Genomic DNA, 24528 nt, shown 5'->3' with positions numbered 1-24528 from the left:
CTCTTATTCTTAAATTGTTAGCATAGTAAGTAATTGGTGTTATCTTGATTATTTTTTGTTAGAAGACTCAACTTTCAAAAACTGAATATTATACAAAAATAATATACAACATAATTTTTAAAATAACTTTTAGACTAAGTCTAAAACTAGCTGCAATCAGTAAGACTTTGACGTCTTGCTTCTAAAGAAAACTTTGTGAATAAAATAGAGTAAAATATGTGTTTAGTTGTATCCCGAATGTTTTAAATGTTTGGATTATAGTAACAGATTTTGACTCATGATATATGTGAAGATGAATGCAATTCAACTTTGTTTCTATAGTTGTTTTTTGGTTGTTCTTTATGTACTGATGTTCTGTAGGAATGGGAAGTGGTAGTGCTGGAAAAGAAGGGGGGCCATTTAAAGCCCTTTTAAGACAACAGACCCAGTCAGCATTGGAACAGAGGGTAAGAGTCTCTCAACCTTCTTTATTCTTACACTGTTAATAGGATTTTATTATCATGCTTCCGTGTTATTTATTGATGAATATTTTATTATGAATCATTATTTTTAATTTGGAATAATTCTATAATCATTTTTGTTTTGTCCTCCAATCTTATTATCTATTATTATCTATTATCTATTATTAGAAACAGTTTATTTGGAAATATCCTTTGCATAGTAAAATCATTTCTAATTTTACATTAATGTTATATAAAAGGAGATACTTTTTCCAGAAAAACGTTTTAGTTGTAATATATTAAAAATAATTCCTTACTTTATTAATATACTTATTTGCTGAGATTATTTTCATCACTGGCCAAGAAGTGCACAGATTCCATATTTCTACAGATTAACATAAATAATATAGTTATTCAGTATGTGAATAAATCTCTTTTAATTATTGTAAGTTTAATGTTTAGTTAAATATGTTACATGGGAAATGAATAAAGTTTTTGGATGATTTTTCTTTTTTTTTTTTGTATAAACTTCATTGCTAAGGGAGGATCACCTCATAGGTTCTGTAGAAGGCGGGTATGTTTCTGAACGTGTGAAAGCCTATTGTATTGGTAGCTTTTCTAGTTTTAATCTTGATCATTTAAGTTTTATTTAAGCTTTTAACAAATGTTGCCAGCTTTTTTTCTTTTCGTAATGTGTTTTTTTTTTTTTGATTTAGTAGCTCTATGAGGCTCGTTTTCTTTTTTCTACTTAACTAATACAGTGCATGATTTTATATGTCATGTTAGTTATTTTAAGGCACAGTTCCATAGCTTTCATTATGTCTCATTTGGAAGTTATAAGCGTTTACAGAATTTTATTTTACATGTTGCATTTTACACTAGCATTTACAAAAAAAGATGAAACATAGCAAATACCTGTAAAAGAAGGCATTTTATAAAACAAAAGTATTTCTTTTCTAGAGGTTGGCTTTTGAGAATAGTGTTTTTCAGATCCTATTATTATAAATAATACAACCATTTTTTTTATTAGACTTTCTTTCCTTGTGCTCAAAGTGTCTGTGTATGCACTCCTGGCCTTCTAGACAAGGCTGGGGAGAGCAGAGCTGAACTCAGCAGAGTGATGATTTAGCTGGTCCCAGGTCTTTGCTTTAGACCCTATCAAGCAGTAACTGCCTTTCATCTGCTCTCGCACTTGCAGGCATGCCAACTACTGCCATCAAAAAGCCCCGCTAAGCATTCAAACCCTCCATTGAACTCAAATACAGAGAAAGACTAAAAACATGAAGAAGAGGGTAGAGTGAAAGTGTGTGTGTCCAGTTATTTTTTAGGTCAGAATGCTCTTATCTCCTCCCTCCTCCCAGTTTTACATTTTCTACAGAGTCCCTTACACTAGGAATATTTCCTGTAATCTAATTAGATTGTTCGAATTCACATGAACAGGAAAACTTGGGTTGTCTTAACATTTGATAGAATGAGATTTTGCCTATATGTTGTGCCTGTGACTTTACTCTCTGTACTAAGAACTTTTAAAAGCATCTAGCTTTAAAAGGAAAAAATACTAATCAGTGGAAATTGTTTTGGATTTAGTATGGATAAAGTTTATACTTTCAAATATGCTTTTAAACGTTCTTAAAAGTTTGGACATGTTAACGCATTGGGCATGCATTACCAGATAATCTTCATGGAATTAACAGCAGAGGTGTGGCAAACTACAGTTTCCACTTACAACTTTGTAAAACCTGAGTGGGCAATACATGTAAGTTACCTAACCTTGCAGCAGCAGTTAGCTGAGTTTCTGGGACCACCTCTCTACCCTGTGTACATAATAAATGGAAAAAGCATTATCATCTTTGGCTTCCCCATTCGCCTACGGCTGCCATTAGTATGGCTTTGTTTTGGAAAAATTTTGTACAGAACTATGAAGAATTCTTCTCATATATATTCAGATATCCCTTATCTCTGCCAAGTTGAACACTAGATCCAGCTGAACACATGATCTACTTATATCATTTAAAAATATTTATATTAATTTTTTAAATATTCATATTCATTTTTAAAATACTCATTTCTACCCCTTGTCACCCTTAATAAAATTCTTTGGCTTTTTCTTCCTGAGGAAAAGAGAAACTATTTGTCCAACATCTTTTATTTAAATGGGTTATTCACGTAGCAGTTCTCAAAAATAAATTTTTTTTTTTCTTTCACAAAAACATTAAAAAATAAATTGACAAGATCTTGGTAATAGGTGTTAGATTATTGGGAGATGAGGAATGGAGATAAAAGTTTTATTTAGATTTAGGTTCTGCCTATGAACTATTTAATGTAAAGCAAATAGATTTACTTTTCAATGATTCTTCTTTCACCTGTAAGAAAAATGAAGTTACTTTTTAAATTCTGGGATGTATATTTTTCTTCAAGAGAGAAACCCAATTGACATAATTTAATCTAGTATTTTCCAAATGTATTTTACCAGGGAGTTTTCCATTTAAAAAACCTGTTAGTAAGGAACACACTTTGGCAAACATTGATGTAAAGCAAACTCTTGATAAATTATGAACTTTTTTAGAAGTGGGGTAAAATTATACAATAAATCATGGTAGGAATCTGGCATGGAGTTTCTTATCTAGGAAGTTTACTCTGGTCTCTTGGGATAATAAAAAGAATATTTGATTAAAAAATAAACTAAGTATCTTTGAGAAAAATCCTATTTAAACCTTAAAAAAAATATTCTCATTGTGCTCTCAGATTTTTGTTTTTTTTTTTTTTTGAGGAAGATTAGCTCTGAGCTAACATCTGCCACCAATCCTCCTCTTTTTTGCCAAGGAAGACTGGCCCTCAGCTAACATCCTTGCCCATCTTCCTCTACTTTATATGTGGGACTCCTGCCACAGCATGGCTTGCCAAGCGGTGTATAGGTCCGCGCCCGGGATCCAAACCAGCAAACCCCTGGATTGCCAAAGCGGAACGTGCAAACCTAACTGCTGTGCCACCTGGCCAGCCCCTCAGATTTTTCAACTAGCCTGTCTCTGAGCACATGCTATTAAATGGATTTATGCTGCATGCACTTGGCTTAATGTCAAAGCATCAAGTTATGAAGTCTTACCTTGGTAGCAGAAGGCAAGGTACTTTAAATATAAGGACTTCCCAGAGAAAATGTCTTCTACAGTTCCTGAAATTCTCATCTAGGCATTGAAAGTAGTGTGTGCTTGGGCTGATCTTAAGGAAGCTGTCCTTTTCAATGGAAGAGAACCTGTGGATTCATCAGGGATAGTAATAGACTAGAGATTAAAATTGACTTAACTCAGTGTTTTCACCAGATGATAAGTTTATTGCTGAGAAAGACTCTAGGCCCTCTTGACCTCATTTTTTCACCTAAAACGTGGAGATAATAGTACCTCCCTCTCAGCGTATGGTAAAGATTATGAAGGATAGTTTCAAGACACTGCACAGGGCCTGGCACATTGTAAGTACACCATAGTAGTTGCTGGTGTTGATAGTGGAGATGGTAGGAGTTTGAACAGTGGGCTGTAGGTGTCGGTAGTAGCCCTTCTGAGAGCGTTGTCTGAAGCCGTAGTTTTGGTTGAATAACTGCTGTTTTTATTTACTCCAGGTTAAATTTTGAGTGTTAAAGTGTGTGGGTGAGCTGTTAGATAAACTGGGGACATGTAGGACAGAGTTGAAGTTGGCAGAGTGGGCTGCTGGCTCTTTTTCTGTTACTTCTACCCCCAGTGGGATGCTTCCGCTCTCGTCCCTTTATCCCATCTTCTCAGATTTGGGGAGAGGAGTTAAGGATTCCCAATAGAGAGATCATTTAGATTTGATTTTTCATACTTACCTAAAGTCTTATATGAGGACATTTTCCAATATCTAATTTTACCTAATTTATTTCTCAGTTTTAGAAGGAGGTACTGCTTTCCATTTAGCTTTAAAGAGTTTTATTTTCAGTGAGTTTTGTCCAGAATATTTAAAATGGTTAAGTATAAAGATTAAATGTAAAATGCTTTTTTATAGTATGCTTCAGTATTTTGAGGAACTTTTAAAACTTGTGTTCTTAAAATTGAAAAAAAACTTAAAGACCAGACTTATTAATACTTAACTTTCTGAGAAGATAAGCTTACCTGTACATTTCTCATTTAAAACTTATATTTAAAAAGTTTAGATGGAAATAAGGAGGCATTTTGACTAAACATTTTATAATACATCTAAGTGAAATTCCCCTCCCGTCCTCTCCCTTCTCCTCCTTTCCCTCTGCCTATCAGCTGGACCAAACTTAACCATTTTTTTTTTTTTAACTGGGGAAGATTCACCCTGAGCTACCATCTGTGGCCGATCTTCCTCATTTTTCTTTTTGTTTGGCTTTTCCTCCCCAAAGCCCCAGTGCATAGTTGTGTATTCTAGTTGTAAGTCCTTCTCTGTGAGCCACCACCACAGCATGGCTACTGACAGACAAGTGGTGTGGTCCTGTGACTGGGAACCAAACCTGGGCTACAGCACCAAACTTTAACCACTAGGCCATCAGGGCTGGCTCTGCCTATCCACTTTCATAGACTGCTTTTTTACTTTTTTTCACATAGCCTAGGTTTTTCTTGCCCTTGTTAATTTAAAGATTACTTTTAAATTCTAACTGAATTTATTTCTAAATATATGTGTGTGTATATATTTATACACATATACATATATATATTTTATAGTGTATCTTCATGGGTTACTGAGGTGTGCAGGACTGTTTGCTTTTGTGTTAAATGGCTCCAAGTTGCTATGCTTTGTGAACTATGCTTTGGTGAGTTCGTATTCTCCATGCTTTAAGCAGCCAGTCAGTAATCTTGCTGCTTTTAATGTGCCTGCTTCTAGTACTATTCAGTATCTCTTTATCTCCCAGCTTTTATTTGCTGCATTTAATCTGCTGTGGTCCAGAAAAAAAGATAATGATAGATTTTAGAATATGTTCCTAAAGCTATATATTTATAATTACTATATATAATTGTATGAATATGATCTGTGGGGATCTTTTATGAATGAAGTACATAAACTTTAGTACTTGGAACTGTAACAGTTCTTTTGACTGCTGAGAGCCCTGTTTTGCTTATTTTCCAGTTCTCAGTTATGTTCTGAATAGCTGAGGCTACTGGTAAGTGACTTCTGGTTAAGTGGGCTACATTAATCTTGCAGCCAGACAAGTCAGATACTAAGTTTCCCTTACTTGCACCCAATTTGTGTAATTTGAGAGGCCTCTATATTTGTACAGCCACAGGAGCTCCCCTTTCTTCCTGGCTGCTATTTCAGTAAATTTCCTTTCTCTACCATTTCTCTCTTGCATGCTTGTCTTTGTCTTTAAATTGATGGGATTGATGTCCTTGAGAGAAAAGGGGAGAATAAGCTTGGAAGAACTTGTGGAATTGTATTCCCTCTCCCCTTCTTAATATACATTTGTGTGCTTACATTTTCTCCTGCTGGCCTGATGTTGATAGAGTAAATAATCCACACAGCGATTCTCTACCCACCTCAACTTGGTATTTGCCCTTAGCTTCACCTTTCTGCACATCTCCTAACCCACAGTGCTCATCCTCTCCCCTTCACTCCCTCAGTCCCACATTCTTTTAGGTCTCTTGCCCCAGGCCTTCAGAGTCTTTACCAGTAGCCTGGAGTTGGGTGTGTGTGTGAGGGGGAGTCTACCCCATTGAGAAGTAGATATGGGGTAGGGGGCTGGGAATCCCTCATCTCATTGTTAAGTTGCGTCAGAGTAGGACTTTGAGAGAGGAAAGAGGAGTGTGTTCAGATATCTCAAACTGGAACTCTGAGAACTTTTTTTCTCATTGAGAATTGATGAAAAGAGTGTTCGGATTTTGAATAACATGATTATATATGGGAAAATGGATTTAGAATTCTCAACATCCAAAGAAACTTTTAATTACAGAGCATGTATAATATGTAATTGGTCACCTATTGTTAAGGGATAGAATTCGTTTCGTTATGACAAGGTTTTTAATAAGCATATTTTTTGTACTCTGCACATGGTGAGTTGTATTTTTCCCTCGTTCTTTCTACTAGGAATTTCCATTTTTCACCTTGACGGCGTTTCCCCCTGGATTTCTCGTGCACGTTGGGGGCGTTGTTAGTGCACGCTCTGTGAAGCTTTTGGATCGTATCCACAATCCTGGTATGTTCTTTAGAAGTTTGTTTTCCGTGTTTCATTTACGTAAATGGTGATTATTAAACATGATTTTTATAATGTTGTTTTTTTAAGCCAAATCTATCTGAAAAGAGAAATGAAAAAGAAGATATAAACTGGCACATGTTGCTTTAAGACATTTGCAGTAATCGTAATTAAAAATAAACTAAGTAGAAGTAGATTTTAGTTACTTTTTTATACAAAACAAATTTTCATTCGTTTTTGGCTAGGGTATCACTTTGAGGGATCCTTAAGAAACTTTTGGGTCAGCTGTTTTCTTTGACCCAGGCAGATAACAAATATTATAATTTGACCATTGTGGCCATTAAGATGTTAAGTTAATTTGTTTTGCTAGCAGTAACTCTTTATAGATTATTTGAGTAACTTCCTTGTTCCTAAAAGAAGCATTCTTTTAAAATGTAATTGTAAACATTGTGTAGAATATCAAAGAATTTTTTAAAAAGCTGCTGTCTGTGGTTCCTCAGTTTCTTTTATGTAGCTGTGTGTTCTATATAAGTGGACAAGTAAAAATAGTGGCTCTCTTCTTTAAAACAGGCTCTCTTCTTTAAAACATGGGGCCATGTTTGTAAAGGAGGAAAGGCATCAAAGTCCCAATAATTTCAGGCCCTTGGATGAGAAATGCTTTGGTGATTTTTCCAAATCTAAAATAAGCGTGATAAGTGTAGTAGGAACTTGCTGTATGGAATGTGCTCTTGTATCTCTCATTGATTAGATGCCCAGTAACTTGCTCCGGTCACTTACTATTTTCATGACATACCTTAAACCTGAAGTTATATTAGTATTCTTATTTGGCATATATACATATACACACATATATATATAGTTTTTAAAATTTTAAATTGTCACTTCCAGTAACCTCTTCCTGAAGCTTGTACTAACAGCTATAAGAAGAGTAAAATGCTTTGAAATTACTGTATGCAAAACATTGCGGATAGTGATTTTGAGGTTACAGAGCGTTACCATTTAAAAGACTTAAAAAAATTTAATCTATGCCCTGTGGTTTGATGTCATTTGAGTTAATAATTACAGAGAAACAGAATGGAATTTTTTTAGACCCTGAATGGGATTTCAGAAAAGCAGTACTAGCTAGGATTATCTCACTGAAGCTGAGCAAATGCATCTTGTAAGCATCAGTCTTCTCTTTTTCTTCTGTGGTTTATTATTTTTTTTCCCTCTTCCTTATTTTTCTGGTCAATTTAAGATATTTTCTTCATGTAGTATTTGTATATTCTGTAGTAATTAAAGACAAATTTAGACTGTTAGCAGTTTAATGTATTGAGACCTTGAAGGCTATACCAAGTTCCACAGCTTTGTGTTTAGGAACTTGAATTATTTGGAAAGTGCAAGGAAATACTGCTTTAAGATACCTGACATTAACTGTGTGACCCAAGGCTAGTTACCCATGTTTCCATGGACCATTGACTCAAATATTTTGATAGATGACACCCACTGGTATAATAGCTCCAACAATAGTTTCACAAATATATTCAATTGTTGGTGATGTCTTCTGTTTCCTGAAAGCATTTCACTTTTATTGTTGCTTCCATGTACTCTGAGTAAGCTGTAGAGTCTGGGAGAACAAGTGAAGGTTACTTAAATAAGTTTAAGTAGAGAGCTGTATTTAAAGTTGCCTTACTTTTTTAAAAGCGACTTTTGGGTGTTATTCATATTTGTCAGTTTATTCTAGCTGTGTAAGAAATGTAAGAATCCAGGCCTGGGAAGAAAATAGGAATCCTTATTACAAACTACGTTTGTGTATTGTAATTACCAGCTTTTCCATTCTCTTCCTTTCTTCCCCTTTCAGAATATTTTTTCACTTCACCTGTAGAAATTCTCAGTTACTAATGGACTATTTCCCAAAAGATTATGGTCATATACATGTAAATGCTTGTAATGGTGTATAAGTTATATTTTAGTTTTGTTTTATTTTCAGTTAAATACAAATCAATTTATATGTTCTAATGGTTCCAACATTGCATTATTTTGATATAAATATCACATTCTTTAGATTGTTTTATATATGTATTAGGCATTAAAAAGGAACATTTTCTTAAGGACATTTTATTAATCTACAAGCCCCTTAAAAATTATTTGTGGAAAAATTTCAATTTGTTGAGAAAAGTTGAACATTAAAACAAAACAACGCTCTCGATTAGCATCTACCATACTGATAATGTGTTGACTTTATGACACCGAGTTAACTCTGCTGAGAGAAACTTAGGGACTGAGATGCATGTGCTAATGTTAAAAGAGCTGTATTTGCACTTTCAAATGAATCTTACAGCTATTTTTTGACTACTGAATATGGGAAACTTTCATTTCACACTGAGTGTAGAAGGAAAAAAGTCTTATTTTAAAACCACTACCACCTGCTAACTCTATGGATTATTATTTTGGAGTTATTTGTTTTAGAACTTCCTTTTTTGTTAAGTATTAAGCCAACAGGATCATAAGGGAAAGAATGGGGTAGTTTTAAAAATCAAGGTAATTTATCTTAAATAATAGACTTTAGTTAATGTTAGATTATGATAGCATGCTCCTCCTTTCCTTTCTATTTCTACTTCTTATTAACTCTGCTGTCTGTGTCTTTCCAGTTCCTGTCGAGTGGTGTTGTCAATTGTGTTCTTGTTTGTAGTGCTTTTTGTTTTTTTTCCTACTATTCTGCACCTAAAACTGATCTACTAATTTGCTGTTTTGAACTCAGCCTTTGTCGGAATTATGAGTAACACAAGATCTTACAAACTGCTAGACTGGAATAGTTTCAATTCAGGTATTTTAATGGTCATTCAGTACTACATATGCTGACAAAAATTATGGCAGCTCAGTGAAGTTTTTAGAAATGTTGTAGATTAAATAGTTTTAATGTCAATTCAGTTATACAGCTACATTCTGCAATACATGTAATTTGTAATTTCCATGGAAATGCAAATATTAAAATGTGTTAACTAAAGTGAACTAATCAAAACCATAGAAATATCCTAAATTACAAATGGCTTTTGTTAGATGATTAACTTTCAGAATGATAATTTTAAATAGTTTTGGACAGTTTTTTCGTGTCAGGAAAGTGACATAGGCATTAGCTTTACGATTAAGGAAATACTAGTTGTTAAATGTATTATAAGTATTAAATAACTCGTTTGATAATCTTAAAGTATACTTAAACTTCACTTTAGATTTGAATATAATGCATTTAGTGTTCTATAAATACTCTAAAAGCATAACTATTAGAATTTTGTGTATAATTCTAGAAGTGTTCCAAAATTTGGTAAGTAAAAACGACTTTTGGGAGATTAATAGTTTTTATAAGCTTTCTTCCTTCCCCTTCCACACGAAAATACAATTATTCTTTTTTAGTAATTTCATATGGATATAGTTTGTAGCTTTTAAGGAAACTAAACTAAGATAATGTTACAGCTGATGATGTGGTTTAGAGTCAAAGCCAATTCTTTTTTTGATAAAAGCATATTCTCTTAATAATATAAATGTCTGAACTTTTACGTTATTTGCATTTTAGAATTTAGAACTTTTTCAGTTCTTTGTGTCAGAAAGTATATCTATTTACAGAAAAACAAGAACAGAAACTCCAAGAGGCTCTGCGTTTTAGATAATATCTCATAATCTTTTCAATATTATAAACTTTTTGTTCTTAGGAGTCCAGGATGTAAGTTCTGATGTAAGTAATGCATGCTTGACTATGAAGTAACTCATGTTCATCATGCAGATTTACCTGAATTCAGTCTAGTAAACACTTGCATCAGGCCCCAACTTGGCAGATTTAGACCAACATCAATTGGTAAATCTTTAGGGAAATCACCTCTATTTCCTATCCAAGTTTTTGCCAGCGTGTATCACATTGCTTAGAAGGAAAATAATCCTTTTTTTCCAAGGAAGATAAGCCGTGAGCTAACAACATCTGCCAATCCTCCTCTTTTTGCTGAAGAAGACTGCCACTGAGCTAACATCCGTGCCCATCTTCCTCTACTTTATATGTGGGACGCCTACCACAGCATGGCTTGCCACACGGCGCCATGTCCTCACCCGGGATCCGAACCCATGAACCCCCGGCCGCCAAAGCAGAACGTGCGCACTTAACCGCTGCACCACCGGGACGGCCCCAAAAGAATCATTTTTAATGTAATGCTTTATACTTGATTTTTAGTGATAAATTGAAAATACCTTACTGGATTCATTTAATAAAAATAAATATACTTTTAAAACATAGGCGGATTATTGTAGTGGGAAGAGAAAAGTAATTATATAGAAAAAGGACATTGAGGGCAGATTGATCATTAATAATTTAAGGAGTTGAAACCTTGATCATTAATAGTTTAAGGAGTTGAAACCTTGTTATTTTAAATGATGGCAAGATATACTACTTCCTCAACTATGTTTCTCCTTGCCAAATTCTGTACTTCTGCTTACATGGACAAAGTCTTTACTATGTCTATAAGGTTTAACTTTTGCCTTTTCCACTTTCCAAGATTGTTCTATCATCTGACTAACACACATCTCACTCTAAACCTTTTCTTATCTTACTTCTTAGGTTTCAGGCCTGGTGACAGGCTTTGAGAAAGATAAGATGAGTCTTGCTGCTAGGAAGGAGGGTGCAGGTGCAGCATTTACAAATATCGTGTGTGACATGGCAGGCGTTGGAGGGGCATAGGAATAAGACCGATAGCCCGTTGTCACATTTGCATTAGATCATTGACTATAGGATAGAGAATGGATTTAAAGGCAGCAATACTAGAGACAAGGAGACTAGTTAGTAGACTGCAGTAGTCCTGGCCAGATAAGTGACCTAGGATTTGGTGGTGATAGGAGAGCTAACGTTTATAGAGCACTTGCTGTGTGCCAGGCACTTTTCTAAGTGTTCTGTGGTACTAGGTCATTTAATTGTCAGAACACAACTCTAAGGTACACCCTGTTCCTATTTTGTAGATTAGCAAAACAAAACAGCAATTTTCCCAAGGTAAATTAGGAAATGGCTGAGCCAAAATTTGAACCTTACTACTCTGGCTTCAGGGCTTACAGTCTTAACCATAAATTTACAAAATATTTAGAATGTAAAATCGACAGGTAATTACTTGGTAATTACTGGAATGTGGCGAGTGAAACAGGCTATTGGCAACTTTGAGCTGAGAGAGAGAGAAAGATCATGATTATTCCACGTATTCAAAAGTTTAAAATCCCAGCGAGCAATTGAGTCCTCTCTTTTGGAAACTCAAGTCTCTTTGAAAGTGGAGTTGTAAGAAATATTTTAAGAGTAAATTTTAATAATGCTAGCTCATTGTTTTCCACATGGCTATGATCTTCTTTTTTTCCCTGAGTTTATCAGTAAAAATATTTCTGAATGGCTCGTACATAGATTTTTTAGTTAGCAGTAGTCTCAGTGTAGTTGAGGAAAATTTGTTGTTCTTTCTTTGTATAGGATGCTTGTCAACTTAGATATTTTTTCAGGAAGTGACAAGGGGCAATATAAAGTAGTTATATAATACAGTTTGAAAAGCACTGGTTTGAAATAGCTTCCAAACTCAGACAATATTTTTAAGAGTGAATGTTTGAAGTCCCAAGTTAGTAAAACAGGTTGTTTAAAACTGGATAACTTTTCTTTTGTTTTTGAGAGTATTTTAAAAAGTTTTTGTATATTTTTTAGACAGATTGTAGATTTTATGACACGTACTTAAGATTTTCTCAATCTTATAATAAACTTTTGCTAGTGATAAAGCAAACTTTAGATTAGTGGTCCGAATTTAGAAAATATTCCTCCTTTTAGTTAGTTATCAGAATTATAGTTGTTTAGAAAATTCAAATTATTTGGGGGACAAAAATTAATAGCTAAAACCTAGAAAAATGAGTATAATTATTACTTTAAAATATTTAATTTTAACAAAATGTGTCAGGTGATGTGTAAGGAAATATTTATAGAATATACATATCAATCTGAATGTCCAAGGTGGGGTTTTTTTCTAGTTTTAAGTAAAAACCTTTTATTCGGTGGATGTTTGTGGCATGCCTACCATGTGTTGAGCACAGTGTCGGGGATCGGGAACACCACTGGTCAGCCAGGCAGACACTCTGTGTACATCCCCAGTCTAGACTATTTGTTACATGATTTTGCACTGTTTGTGTGTGTGTATTAGTTAAATGGATATAAGCTTCCTTGGAACTTGAATTCTACTGATGATCTCAGCAATTGTTTTTACTCCATCTGAGAGGTACTCATGAGAGATGTGCAAAACTAAGCCTAAAGTAGTTAAGCAGTTTTTGGTTTTCAGCATTTTAATAAGGTTTTCAGGAAGTAGATACATAGAATTCAAGAAGGCATAAATGTAGCATATATGATATGTGAGCTTTTCTTTCTATAAAATATAACATGTAAAAGTAATATATAATTTTCTTTCTTTATATAATGTAACTGGATATTCATTACTACCCATTCTTTACTATCTGTACAAAGAAGTCAGATATGTAATCTTCTTAATTGTGAAATTTCACTCTTGATGTATTATATATAAAATGTAACTGGATATTCATTGCATTATTATAACGTAACATGTAAATGTAATATATAATTTTCTCTCTGTCATGTAACTGGTCTCCAGATACATTATATATATATAAAGAGTGAAATTTCACAATTAAGGAGTAGATTACATATCTTACTTTTTTCCTAAATAGTGAAGACTCCAGTTTGATCCAACGTGGATTATATTCCAGCTACCATCCTAACGTCCCAAATTACTTTGTCTTGATGTCTGTTCTGAATTTGCACGTCACTCCCTCTGTGATGAAGCTCTTCTTCCTGGTTCTGGTACTGAACCCCCACCCAGTTTGAGGTTGTATACTCCCTTGAACCTGAACTGTCTAATTTCTATTTCATTAGGGGAAATTTATCTTCTTCAAAAGGTTGTTTTGGGCTAGAACAGTACTTTCAGGTATTTGAGAATGTAACTTTTTATGCTGTCCATTAACTAGATAGACTGTCATTGTGTTAAAAACCTTCATTTGATCCTGGTTAACACTTTATCTCCTTGTTCCTTTGAAAATTAGATTGAATAACTATCCATTTCCTTTTTTTCTTTCACAGATTTACAGATTCTCAAGGGCAGAGTTATTCTCTCCCAGAGCTATTTAAAAATAGAACTAAATTTAACACTTCAGGTAGTCAGTGTTTCTTAGTGACAAGTGTGTGATTGCCTAGAATCTCAACGGGATTAAGTTTTATAAAGGCATATTATGTTGAGTTGTTTACTTCTTTACTTTCTGAGATATAGACTATTACAGTTCTTTTAGGCATCTTTACCAGTTCTACATGTATTTCAGAAGCAAGATAAAATGCTAAAAAGATGGCAAGATATCAAGCTATGGCCATGCTCTAGAAAAGTAACAGTAGTAAAATAAGTTAATTGTGATGTCAACCCAAGCATGCTGATGTTACCCCTAAAAGAGGCACCAGTGAGGTATTGATGGAGATCTCAGTTCATGCCTACAATTAAAAAGAATATATTAAAAGATTTGTGATATTATCTAAGAAGAGTTTTGACCCATAGAAGAAAAACATAAAATAGTGTGAAATATAATTTGTATAAAATAAATTTTAATCTATCCTAAAATATCTTTTTATAATTATAAATAATTCTATAGGTTATTGGGAGGAGCCTGGTATTTTAAAGGGAAGATATTTTTTTCTTGACATCTCTGAAATATTTATTAATTGGGACCCTCACATCTCAGCTGTCTATCTTTCAAATGACTAAATTGTATCCAGTTTCATTATGGCATGGACTGTTGCCATAAATTTTTAAGCCAGACTCTTTGTTTTGCCTTTTATGTAAGTGTCGTAGATCCTCAGTTTTGACTTTGTAGGGTGAATAAAACAATTCAAATTCACTCATGCGTTTCCTGTAAGATGTGGTTAGCAGTTTTTAAGGTTCAGAAGTTCCATTATGGAGATTAAATGCTGTGATATTTCTGAATTTTCAGTTGTAACGAGTTAGTCTGAATCATAATTACTACTTGAATGTTCTCTGGCTCAGCTCTGGCCTAAGTATAATAAGGATTTGAAGATAAATTTAATTTTTCTTTAATATTAAATAAATTGATTAATCTTAATTTTTTTTAATTAAGCCCTAAATTTAATAGCCAAAAAATTCATCCTTTGGCTTCTTGCTTACAGTTGTAGATAATTATTGTTAATCCAATTCCTAGTTTGTGATCCAGTGCTCCCTACTGTATGCTTGCCTTGCTTTCACCTAGAATCTAGGGCCATTACTTTCTGTAACTCATTTCAGTGAGCTGCCATAGTTTTCAGTCTGTACTGTCACCTGATCCAAGCATGCGCCCGAATATCCACTGTTTCTGGCTCTTGTCTGCTGAATCTGCTTTGCAAAACCCTTTGTTCTTTGAGCTTTTGCTTTAGCCAAAAACCAAATTTAAGAAATTCTTCAGAGTGTGGACATATGCCATTTGCTTCCCTAGCTGCCATGTTATGTAACTCTTTAGCTTTTATTAATCTTGTAAATACTTTATTACTATAACGATGGCATCCCCATGTGCGGTGTGTGGCTCACGTGTCAAAGGCTGCTTGTGAACTTGTCAGAAGAATATGAATGCTCCACTTGCGCTGCATTCAGCTTTTTTTTTTTTTAATCAGCCACTTATTCTTTCATAGTGTTTGGTTTAATTATCTGATTATTTTATGTGTTATACCAAGGTAAGTTTGATGTAAGTAAACTTTGTATTCTATGTGGTTACATGTATCTCATAGTAATTATTATTACATACTTTTCAATTTAGAACATGCTGGCCATTTCTAAATAAGTATATCTTGAACTTAAAATAACTAGCTTCCTCCATTTTTTTGCTAACTTAAAAAATAATGTTATGGATTACTTCCTGTAAAATTCGTTTTAAAACAGAAAAGCTACCATGTATTACTTGTGGCACAGATGTAGGCAGACCTAACGTGAGAAAAATCTACTTTTATATAAACATAGTATACAGTTATTTGCTTTAGCAAATACTATTTTAAACTTCCAGAACAGTGTAAAAAGTAAATAGCAGGTTTTACTAGTGAATTTAAGAAAAGTTAGACTGCTTATTTTACAGTTTTTCAGGATAGTAATTATTTTCTAAACTGAGATATGTTTCTATTATTTTTTTATGTCTCTTTTCAAAGGATCATAAATAATTTGATAGATTTAGCAACTACTTAAATGAAAGTTTGCTTTATGATATAAAAATTCCCTATTAGGAAAGGATGATGTTAAATAGATGTCCGAATTGGTCTGGAAACATATATGTCCTAAAAGAAACAGAGAGCATGGATTTGCAAGTGTATTTGTGCTGTTACTGTCTATATTTCAGTTAGGAATATGAAGAAATGCTTTAACTTGAGCGAGTATGTGCAAAATAGGGCCACTTAATTGCCTCACACATTTCTTAATTCATAATATTGATTGCTAACACCGTATTGTAGTCTTTTCTATTTCTCTCTCTTCATTTTATCTCATACTTTGATCTTTTCCTCAGTTTCCTGGAGTCTGCATTTCTTTCTTTTCTTCTGAAAGAAAGTTTTAGGGTAGCTCTGTCTTGGATCCAAAACTTTAATTCAAGAACTGGCTGGCGTCATTTGTAGTTCTGGCTTTTATCTGCTCATTTCTCCCTTTTGCTGATCTCCTCCTTGTGGGGGAAACAAAATCACATCATAGGAATGTGAGCTATCACAAGCCTTGTAACTTTTCTTTACTTTGCTGTCTGCAGTATTTTCCTAGTGAGTATAATTCTACTTATTCTACTTATTTTGGAAAACATATTTGTAAGTGGATATATACTGAAATTCAAAAAAGGAAGTTTTTGGATTGATTTTCAGTTTTAATAGTGCCTTTTATGTGGAAAATTTACAATAAGAACTTAGCATCCTGTATAGAGTCGAGTAAGTTTTTTTAATCTCAGATTCTTCCCAGACGGAATTGGCCACAAAAAAACCAAATTATGATATGCTGATTATAGACTGCTTCTCTTTTTAGCATCTTTGCACATAAAAAGTTACTATAATTTGCAGCTGCTGTTCACCAGTAATTTGCAGCCAAATGCGAGTGATTAGGAAGTATATGTGACAGATGCTCCATTTATAATGCTCCATTACAAGCAATATTGGACTCCTCTATGATAATCTAATACAATTCTGTGATTCTAAGGCATTTTCTTCATTACAGAGCCATACATAGAGTTATAGTCTTCTATCTGAAATTTGTCCTTACATACGTTAACCAAAATATTTGTATTAATCTTTTAAATGTATTTGCTTTCTTTATTTTGAATTGGTTAGTCCCTTTATTTCTTGTCACTTTGCTTTAGGACCCACATTTCTTTAGAAGGTTGGGTCCTATAGATGGCTTCTCTTCTTTAACATCGACAAATCTTTGCCTTGGAAAGAACCCAGAATATAGTGGGTTATAAAAAACAGGTACCAGGAAATGAAATCAGAATTTAAATTAAATTATGAATATGACTCATAAAGTCTTCACTCAGTGAGGTGAGACATAAGATATCCTCTCACTTTAAGCTTAAAATCTGGAAACTCTGGGTCTCCATTTTAAGTAGTATTTACTAAAATACATCCCTGTTGGTGTCCCTTAAAGTAATAAAGCCAATAGAACTAGGTGATTTATTTTCTGGCAATCAAGTTTAAAACGTTAAACATTTTGAGAAGTAGCATTACATTAAGATGTTGAAATTTTTGAGAAGGAGCATTTTAAAGTTGTGAAGTTTAAAATCTGCTGTAGAACAGTATTTCTTTGCCTTCCGGAGTATATTTATTTTAAGCATTTCTTGTTCATCCAGACAATGTGCTGTTGAGTAGTGAACTGATTTAAAATTTATTTTTCAGATGAACCAGAAACTCGAGATGCGTGGTGGGCAGAAATCAGACAAGAAATAAAGTCACATGCTAAAGCTTTAGGCTGTCATGCTGTAGTGGGCTACAGTGAATCAACTAGCATCTGGTAAATGATAATAACAACTTGATTTTCTAGATGGTGTAATTTACAGATTGTCAACTGAAAGAGGAAAAGCTTTGTGCAAATATAGAGAAAAGAAGAATAGTAGAGTGATCCAGGAGCATGGATTTTAAAGTACATCAGACTGAGGTTCATACGCCATTTTTGCCACTTAATTGCTGTGAAACTTTGGGAAAGTTGGTCTACTTCTCTGAGCCTCAATGTATACATTGAAATGGAGATAATAGCCACCTGTCAATTAAGGTTATTGAGGGATTAAGTGAGAATATAATACTGACTCTTCTGACTTCTTCCTTTCAGATCTTTAAAACCCTTGATCTACTGTAAATGAATTGCCATGTGTCTTTAAAGTTTGTCTGTAAACTCTTTTTGCCTTCCTTTACTAATTGTAACTTAACTTTCTCCTGCCAACAAGTCATCCTTCCTAACTTTGTGAAATTAGGAAGAGACCTCATACTCTTAGTTCTCGACTCCTGTTTTTCCTACCTTTCATTTGAACACCCTCTCCGCCTTTAAAGTCCATGCATTCCACAGTTCAGACTTTTCTACCTCCAAAACATTCTCCTGCCTTCCTTAATTACTTCTCTGCCATCTCCTCCAGTTACACGATTCTCTTCTGACAGCCTGGCATTGTGCTTTCTCATTCTCAAGTCCTCTGTCCTCACTTGACTTTCAGCCATATTTTGTACTTCGTTATTTCTTGAAATAACTGTTCCTCTTTAAAAATTTGGAACTATGAAATTTCACTCTCGGATCACAACTTAGTATTTTTTCACCCATCCTATTTGCTTATTTACAGTTGGTTTGTTTTGGCCCTTAACTTAACCAAGAGGTTTCCCAGTTCCTTACTTGGGTTCTGACTTGATTTGCTCTCTGCCATCCTTGAACCCTACTTTCAGCCTCTTCAAAAGTTTATAGCAGATGTCATCTAGAAACAGTAAGAAGATAATTCTTACTGCCAGCTATTACATGGATAATTCTCTTGCACTTGTGTTGATCATTATTGTTAGAGAAAAATGATTTGACTGTAGTAAATGTGGACATTACAGAGCCAAGCTATTTCATCTTCTGAGGGCCCTTTGTTTCCTTTGCAGACCATGTATTATACTCTTGAACTGTTCTGTTCCCATTGTAGCTGTTCTACTCTTGTTAAACTACCACCTTTGTTATGCTTATCCTCAGTACATAGTCTGGTCGCATTCATGGATTTAATGTCATACACTTTCAGGTCCTAGAGATATGGGCCATCAGATTCACATTCTACTGGAAAATTATGACAAGTGTAATACATTATATGATAGAGATATCCCAAGATGTTTTGGGATCCCAGAGGGTTGGAGGTTAGAAGTAAGGTTGGAAGAAAGGATTAATGAAGTAACTGAAGCTTGAACTGAGTCTCGGGGATGAGTCGGGATGTATAAAGGAAGAGGCATAGGGAGAGTGTCAAGGCTAAAAGAATAGCACCTGGAGCAGCCAGAGCTGTAGGTTCAGTGTGGCTGGAGATGGGTCACAGATGCAGGAGTCCACAGAGATGAATCCAATTAATTTCACTTAGAAGTGTCAATTAATCTGACACAAACTCCTTTTTTTCCTCTAGACTTCAAAAAATCTTTGTCTTTAAATCCAGTCTTCACTATTTTTTTCTGTTCTAACCCATCCTACATACTATTACTGGATTAAACTTCTTAAAATTCACTTCTGCTCTTATAGCTCCTCGATTCCACGCCTTCAGTGGCTCCCTGTTATTCCTCCTCATGTTCTCAGTGCCCACTTAAACATTTTCAGCCTGGCCTCTCTCTATTCAGTTACAGATCAAGTGTCCATTTCCTTCATGCCCTCTTAGGCTTCTGGTCCATTTGCACTTTGTTTCCAGCATTTCATCCCTTGGCCCCTACTTTTCTCATTTGCTTTGGGTGATCTCATTCAATAATTGTGTTGATTGTTTAATTTTTTGGCTTTCGGATTGGGTGATATATCATAAAGAGTTTCAAAGAATTCTTTTCAAAATCAGTTTTTATCATACATATAATAACGTAAACTCCATTTAGTATATTTTGGATATTATTTGTTTCAGATTACCTTTTCATTATTGTTTAAATTCAGCTATAGCAATATAGATAAGTGCATAGTTGTGCTTTTAGAATAATTTTAATAAAATTTAATATGAGTATCAAATGGGTTATTGCTGGATTCAACAATGTTGTTTGTAACTAGTGTTATTTTGAAACATTCCAGTCTTTATCAGCTTTACCAATTTTAAAGGAATCTATTGTCATTAATATTATACTTTATCTTTTACAATTTTTAAGTACTAAAGAATTCTTACCCTCCCCATTTTAATAACGTTACATTACTTCTATTTTCTAGGTTTAGGAGGTAAGCCTGTGATATTATTAATATTTAGTACAGTCTAACTTGAAGTTAAATTGTCACCCTTGTAACACTTTGATATTTAACATTTGCCACAGTTGGATTGCCTGAAATTGTTAACGTGTTTACGTTTTTTCTCTTGTAGTGAAGAGGTCTGTATTTTGTCTGCGTCCGGCACAGCGGCGGTCCTGAACCCTAGATTCCTGCAGGACGGCACCGTGGAGGGCTGTTTGGAACAGAGGTTGTCATGGCAGCCTGGCTTGTTGTCCATAAGAGCAGAGAAGGGAGAGGATGACTGTTTTTCTCCCAGAGCTGGGCTAGTTCTTCTCTCGGAGGGTGGGTTCCAGTGGTGCAGGGTAGAAATCAGGACCAGGCGCTTTGCTGGTTTTCACCTAACCCACAGCAACAGAGACGGATTGGGTTCTGCACCGTATGGCACAGTTTGACTTCTGGTATCTTGATAAGTGACATGTATGACTACCAATTGAAGCATTTGAAGTATACATCTTTTGTTTGTTATACTATAGAAATAATTTCTTTTATTTGCTTTTTCTCTTACTTTCCTTTCCCTTTGTCTTACCTCCAAAACAGAAAAAGCCCATGAAACAATTTTTATAGGGAAAATTCTTAATTTGCAAAACAATCAAAACACTATTTTGTACCGAAATGACATATAAAAAGCTTCATGGAAAGTGAAGTGTGACTTTAATGTTTGGAAAGAGAACGAGAAAGTGAAAGCATTAGATAAAATGAGATTACTTTTTGATTGATTATTGGTCCCTTTAATCTGTTAGCTTCTATAAATGTCAAAAATGCTTTCCATAAACAGGTGAAATTATCAAATATATAGACAGAAAACCATTAGTTTGGTACAAGACTCCACCCAGATAATATAAATTTTAATTACTCCTTATCCCACAGTATGCATGTTTGCTTTTTTTTCCAGTATTACTATATTAATATACATTAAGGAAGAAAGCAAAAAAAATTCTCTATGTGATCAAATTTAGTATAAGTTTGCAAGTCTCTATATAAAAAAGATCTTTTAGGTCTGGTAGGCACATAGAAGACATTGGTCAGTTTCTTCTTTTGTCAGTATTAAAAAGTGGATTTTGATCATAATATATTCCAGAACATTAAAAGTCATCATGAATAGGAAAGCGAAGGTGGGACGTTTTCAAGAATATTAAACAATTGGAATGTTCTCTTGAGAAAACTGACTTTGCCAGTGAGTTACCCCGGTGCCACAATGTAGGTCTCAGCCATATCAGTAGATTTCATTCTTGAGTAGATAGAAATGACCTTTCCCAGGCAGCTGTTTTGGTATTGTGCTTGAATGGGTACAGTGAACTCTCTTCCATGGCAGTCTGATGCCGCAGATATCATCCCTATTTGTAAAAGAGGAAAATGTCCTTTTTTTTCCTGCTGTAAAATGATTAGGGCTTACTAGAGAAAATTTGAAAAATACAGGAGAGTAGAAGGAAGAGAGAATTCCCTATGATCTCACTCTTCAGAGGCAATCCCTTTTGTACATTTCACATTTCGAATGCTTTCATACATTTTAATACTTTTATTTTTTAAGCCTTATGATGTCGCACCACTTACGTTCAAATTTCCATGAGGTGTTTAGTTAAAAATTGCCCCAGTTTTCATCCTTTTGTGCTCCCTTGTAACACATGGGCTTTGGATTCAAACAAACTGGCATTAAGATCTGAGGTGTGCTACTTAGTACTTAATGTGACTGAGCAAGTTACTTCGTGTCTCTGGTTGGTTTCAGGTCACGTGGACCTGGTGTTTGTTGTTGTCTGCTGGCATTAGATTGGGAGGGGGGTGTGTGTTAAGCCATAGTTTTCTTACTTAACCTCACAAAAAAACCCTATAAAATTGTGATTCCAGTTTTGTAGAAGAGGCTCTGAGAGGTTAAATAACTTACTCAGGGTCACACAGCTCTACTCAGATCTGTCTGATTTCCCTGTTACTTCTAATATATCAGAATGCCATCTCAACAATAAAAGAGTAATATTTGGGAGTAATTTAATTTGATTTAGAAGGTTATTGTGAAAATTCAGTGAAATAATGTATATAAAGACTCTGCAGAAAGCCTGACTCCTAGTAGGTATGGGGTGAGTTTCCTTTCTCCTCTTTAATTTGTCTGCTTGCCGTGTTTCAGCTTCTAAAGGATTGCTTTAGGTTAGAGAGAACTGAGAACCCACATCTTCCAGAACCCTAGGACTTGTGATTGTGTGAAAATCTGGAGTTCTCCATGGAGCTTCCTTCTATTTGCATTCTTATTCTCCCGATTTCCTCAGATTTAATGAGTGAAAAAATGCTTAATCATTCTAAAAGGAATTCACGAACAGCATGTTAACAACAAACATTTTACAATGAAGGGGAAGGTTGTGGGTTGTTCATTTGTGGTTTAATTATGATATGTGTGTCGTTTATGAAACAGGTGTTTTGGTTTCTAAGAATTATTAAAACAGTCATTGGAAATTAGAAATTTTAGAGTATATCTGTATTTGACTTACTTTTTTTTATTCTTAAAGGATTTATTTTTTTAATGATAAATTTTTTTCAAATTGTTAGGTTGTGTAGTTGAAAAATTTTTTTTCATGGGCATTTTTTTGTGATTATATTTGTGGTATATTGGTCAGACAGTAGGAAAATGTCACCCTTATTGTCTAACCATTTCTTTTTGTGTTATATCCCAAAGAAAAAAACCGGGATAATAGTAGTTTTTATCAGGTGCTAAGTCATCAAACATATGAATTGATGCAAGATGACTTTCTCCTTGTATAAGCCTTTTCTCTCATAGGAAAGCATATGGTTCTGATTTTATGGTCGTTGGTAATTCTTTTTTTTTTTTTTTTTAAAGTATGCTTTTTTTGGTAAGGAAGATTGGCCCTGAACTAACATCTGTTTCCAATCTTTCTCTCTCTCTTTTTTTTTTCCCCAAAGCCCAGTACATAGTTGTATATTCTAGCTGTAGGTCATTCTAGTTCTTTTATGTGGGATGCTGCCACAGCATGGCTTGATGAGTGGTGTGTAGGTCTGTGCCCAAGATCCAAACTGGTGAACCCCAGGCTGCCAAAGCAGAGTGTGAGAACTTAACCACTCGGCCATGGAGCCAGACCCTGATGGTCATTGGTAATTTTTATCAGTCACAATAGTACTCTTAGAACCTGCTGTGGTAGAAGTTGTGTCAATTGTATACAAGTACTGTATACGCAATCTCTGTTTTTGAAGAAATGCATAGAATTTTCAAGAATGCTGTATTTTTTTTCTTCATGTATTCATATAGGCTAGAAGAAAATTTGCCTGCAGGCTGTGGATTTTGCCATATCCCATATGATGAACTGAACATGCCATTTCCAGCTCATCTCACATATTGCTATAACTGCAGGAAACAAAAAGTTCCTGATGTTCTCTTTACAACTATAGACCTTCCGACAGATGCAACAGTTATTGGAAAAGGTTGTCTTATTCAAGCAAGGTATGTTTGTGGAAGCAACATTTGGGGTCCCTGGAAGAGGATGGGTAATGGAGTCAAGCAGACGTATTTTCAAATATCTGCTCCACAGTTTCCTACCTGTGACCCTGGGCAGGTTGGACAGTTCCAGCTGAACCTTACATTTTACTGTACGGAAAATTGGGAGGAAAAATATCCTCTTTATAAAACTCAAGTTTATAACAAATTTATAACAAAGGCAGTTTTAAACATTTAAATTCTGTACAAATGTTTATTATTATGAGGATCATTAATTAACCTATTGCAGGCTAGGATGTGACTCGGTATGCTTTAATGACATTGAATACGCAAGACGTTTTGGAAATTGACTTTTTTTCTTTTAAAGAACAATGCTATGTAGTGTTTCTTTTACTACTTCATTTAGCTGTTGAGTTCCTTTTAAAATGTACTAAAGTAGGAAACACTAAATTGTGGTAGGCATACAGGAAACAGCTATAGCTGTCTAGGTCACTAACCACTGCCAGGTTACCAAGTCCATTGAGTATTTCTGTCCTCATCTTACTTGGCATCTCAGCAGTAGTCACACAGTTGATGGTTTTCTCCTTCCTGAACTTCCTTTGACTTCAAATTCTACACTTTCTGCTTTTTCCTGCCTTTATGTATAATCTTCAGTCTCCCTGTTGATTCCTCCTCATTTCTTGATCCTTGAGCGCCATGGATCTGGACCTCTTCTCAAAGCTCTTTCCCTAGTTGAACTCATCAATTCCTATAGGTCTGTCTGCTATCTATATGTCTGTGAGTCCCAAATTTATAACTCCAGTCTAGAACTTTCTTCTGAGCTTCAGACCCATATACTTACCTGTCTATTTCATATCCCATTTTGATGTGTCATAGGCATGTCATACTTGTTCCAAATCTAATTGCTGATTTTCCCCACTTCTTTCATATTAGCCTTCTCTATTTTAATAAATAGTACCTTGCTTTATCCAGTTCTTCATTCCAAATATGGTATTCTTTGATACTGTCCTCTTTCCTAAC

General features: G+C 34.5%; 1 protein-coding gene across 23 annotated transcripts in view; it reads left to right on the top strand.

Moving 5' to 3' along the window:
- C2CD5 (C2 calcium dependent domain containing 5) overlaps positions 1 to 24528 on the top strand; it is an 88746-nt gene that overhangs the window by 33690 nt on the left and 30528 nt on the right. For 10 of the 23 annotated variants that reach the window (XM_070493910.1, XM_070493908.1, XM_044775219.2 and 7 more), the window contains 5 exons: positions 361 to 446; positions 6489 to 6597; positions 17522 to 17636; positions 20167 to 20262; positions 23323 to 23514. In XM_070493910.1, the coding sequence (XP_070350011.1) occupies positions 361 to 446; positions 6489 to 6597; positions 17522 to 17636; positions 20167 to 20262; positions 23323 to 23514 (598 nt within the window). Of the gene's footprint in view, positions 1 to 360; positions 447 to 981; positions 1015 to 6488; positions 6598 to 9334; positions 9401 to 17521; positions 17637 to 20166; positions 20263 to 23322; positions 23515 to 24528 lie in introns of all 23 variants that reach the window. The other 13 variants (XM_070493903.1, XM_070493891.1, XM_070493900.1 and 10 more) reach the window with 3 other exon arrangements.

Source organism: Equus asinus, chromosome 22, assembly GCF_041296235.1.
Source record: "Equus asinus isolate D_3611 breed Donkey chromosome 22, EquAss-T2T_v2, whole genome shotgun sequence".
NCBI lineage: Eukaryota > Metazoa > Chordata > Mammalia > Perissodactyla > Equidae > Equus > Equus asinus.
The sequence above is the reverse complement of the archived record's forward strand: the minus strand, read 5'-3'. Positions and strand labels throughout refer to the sequence as shown.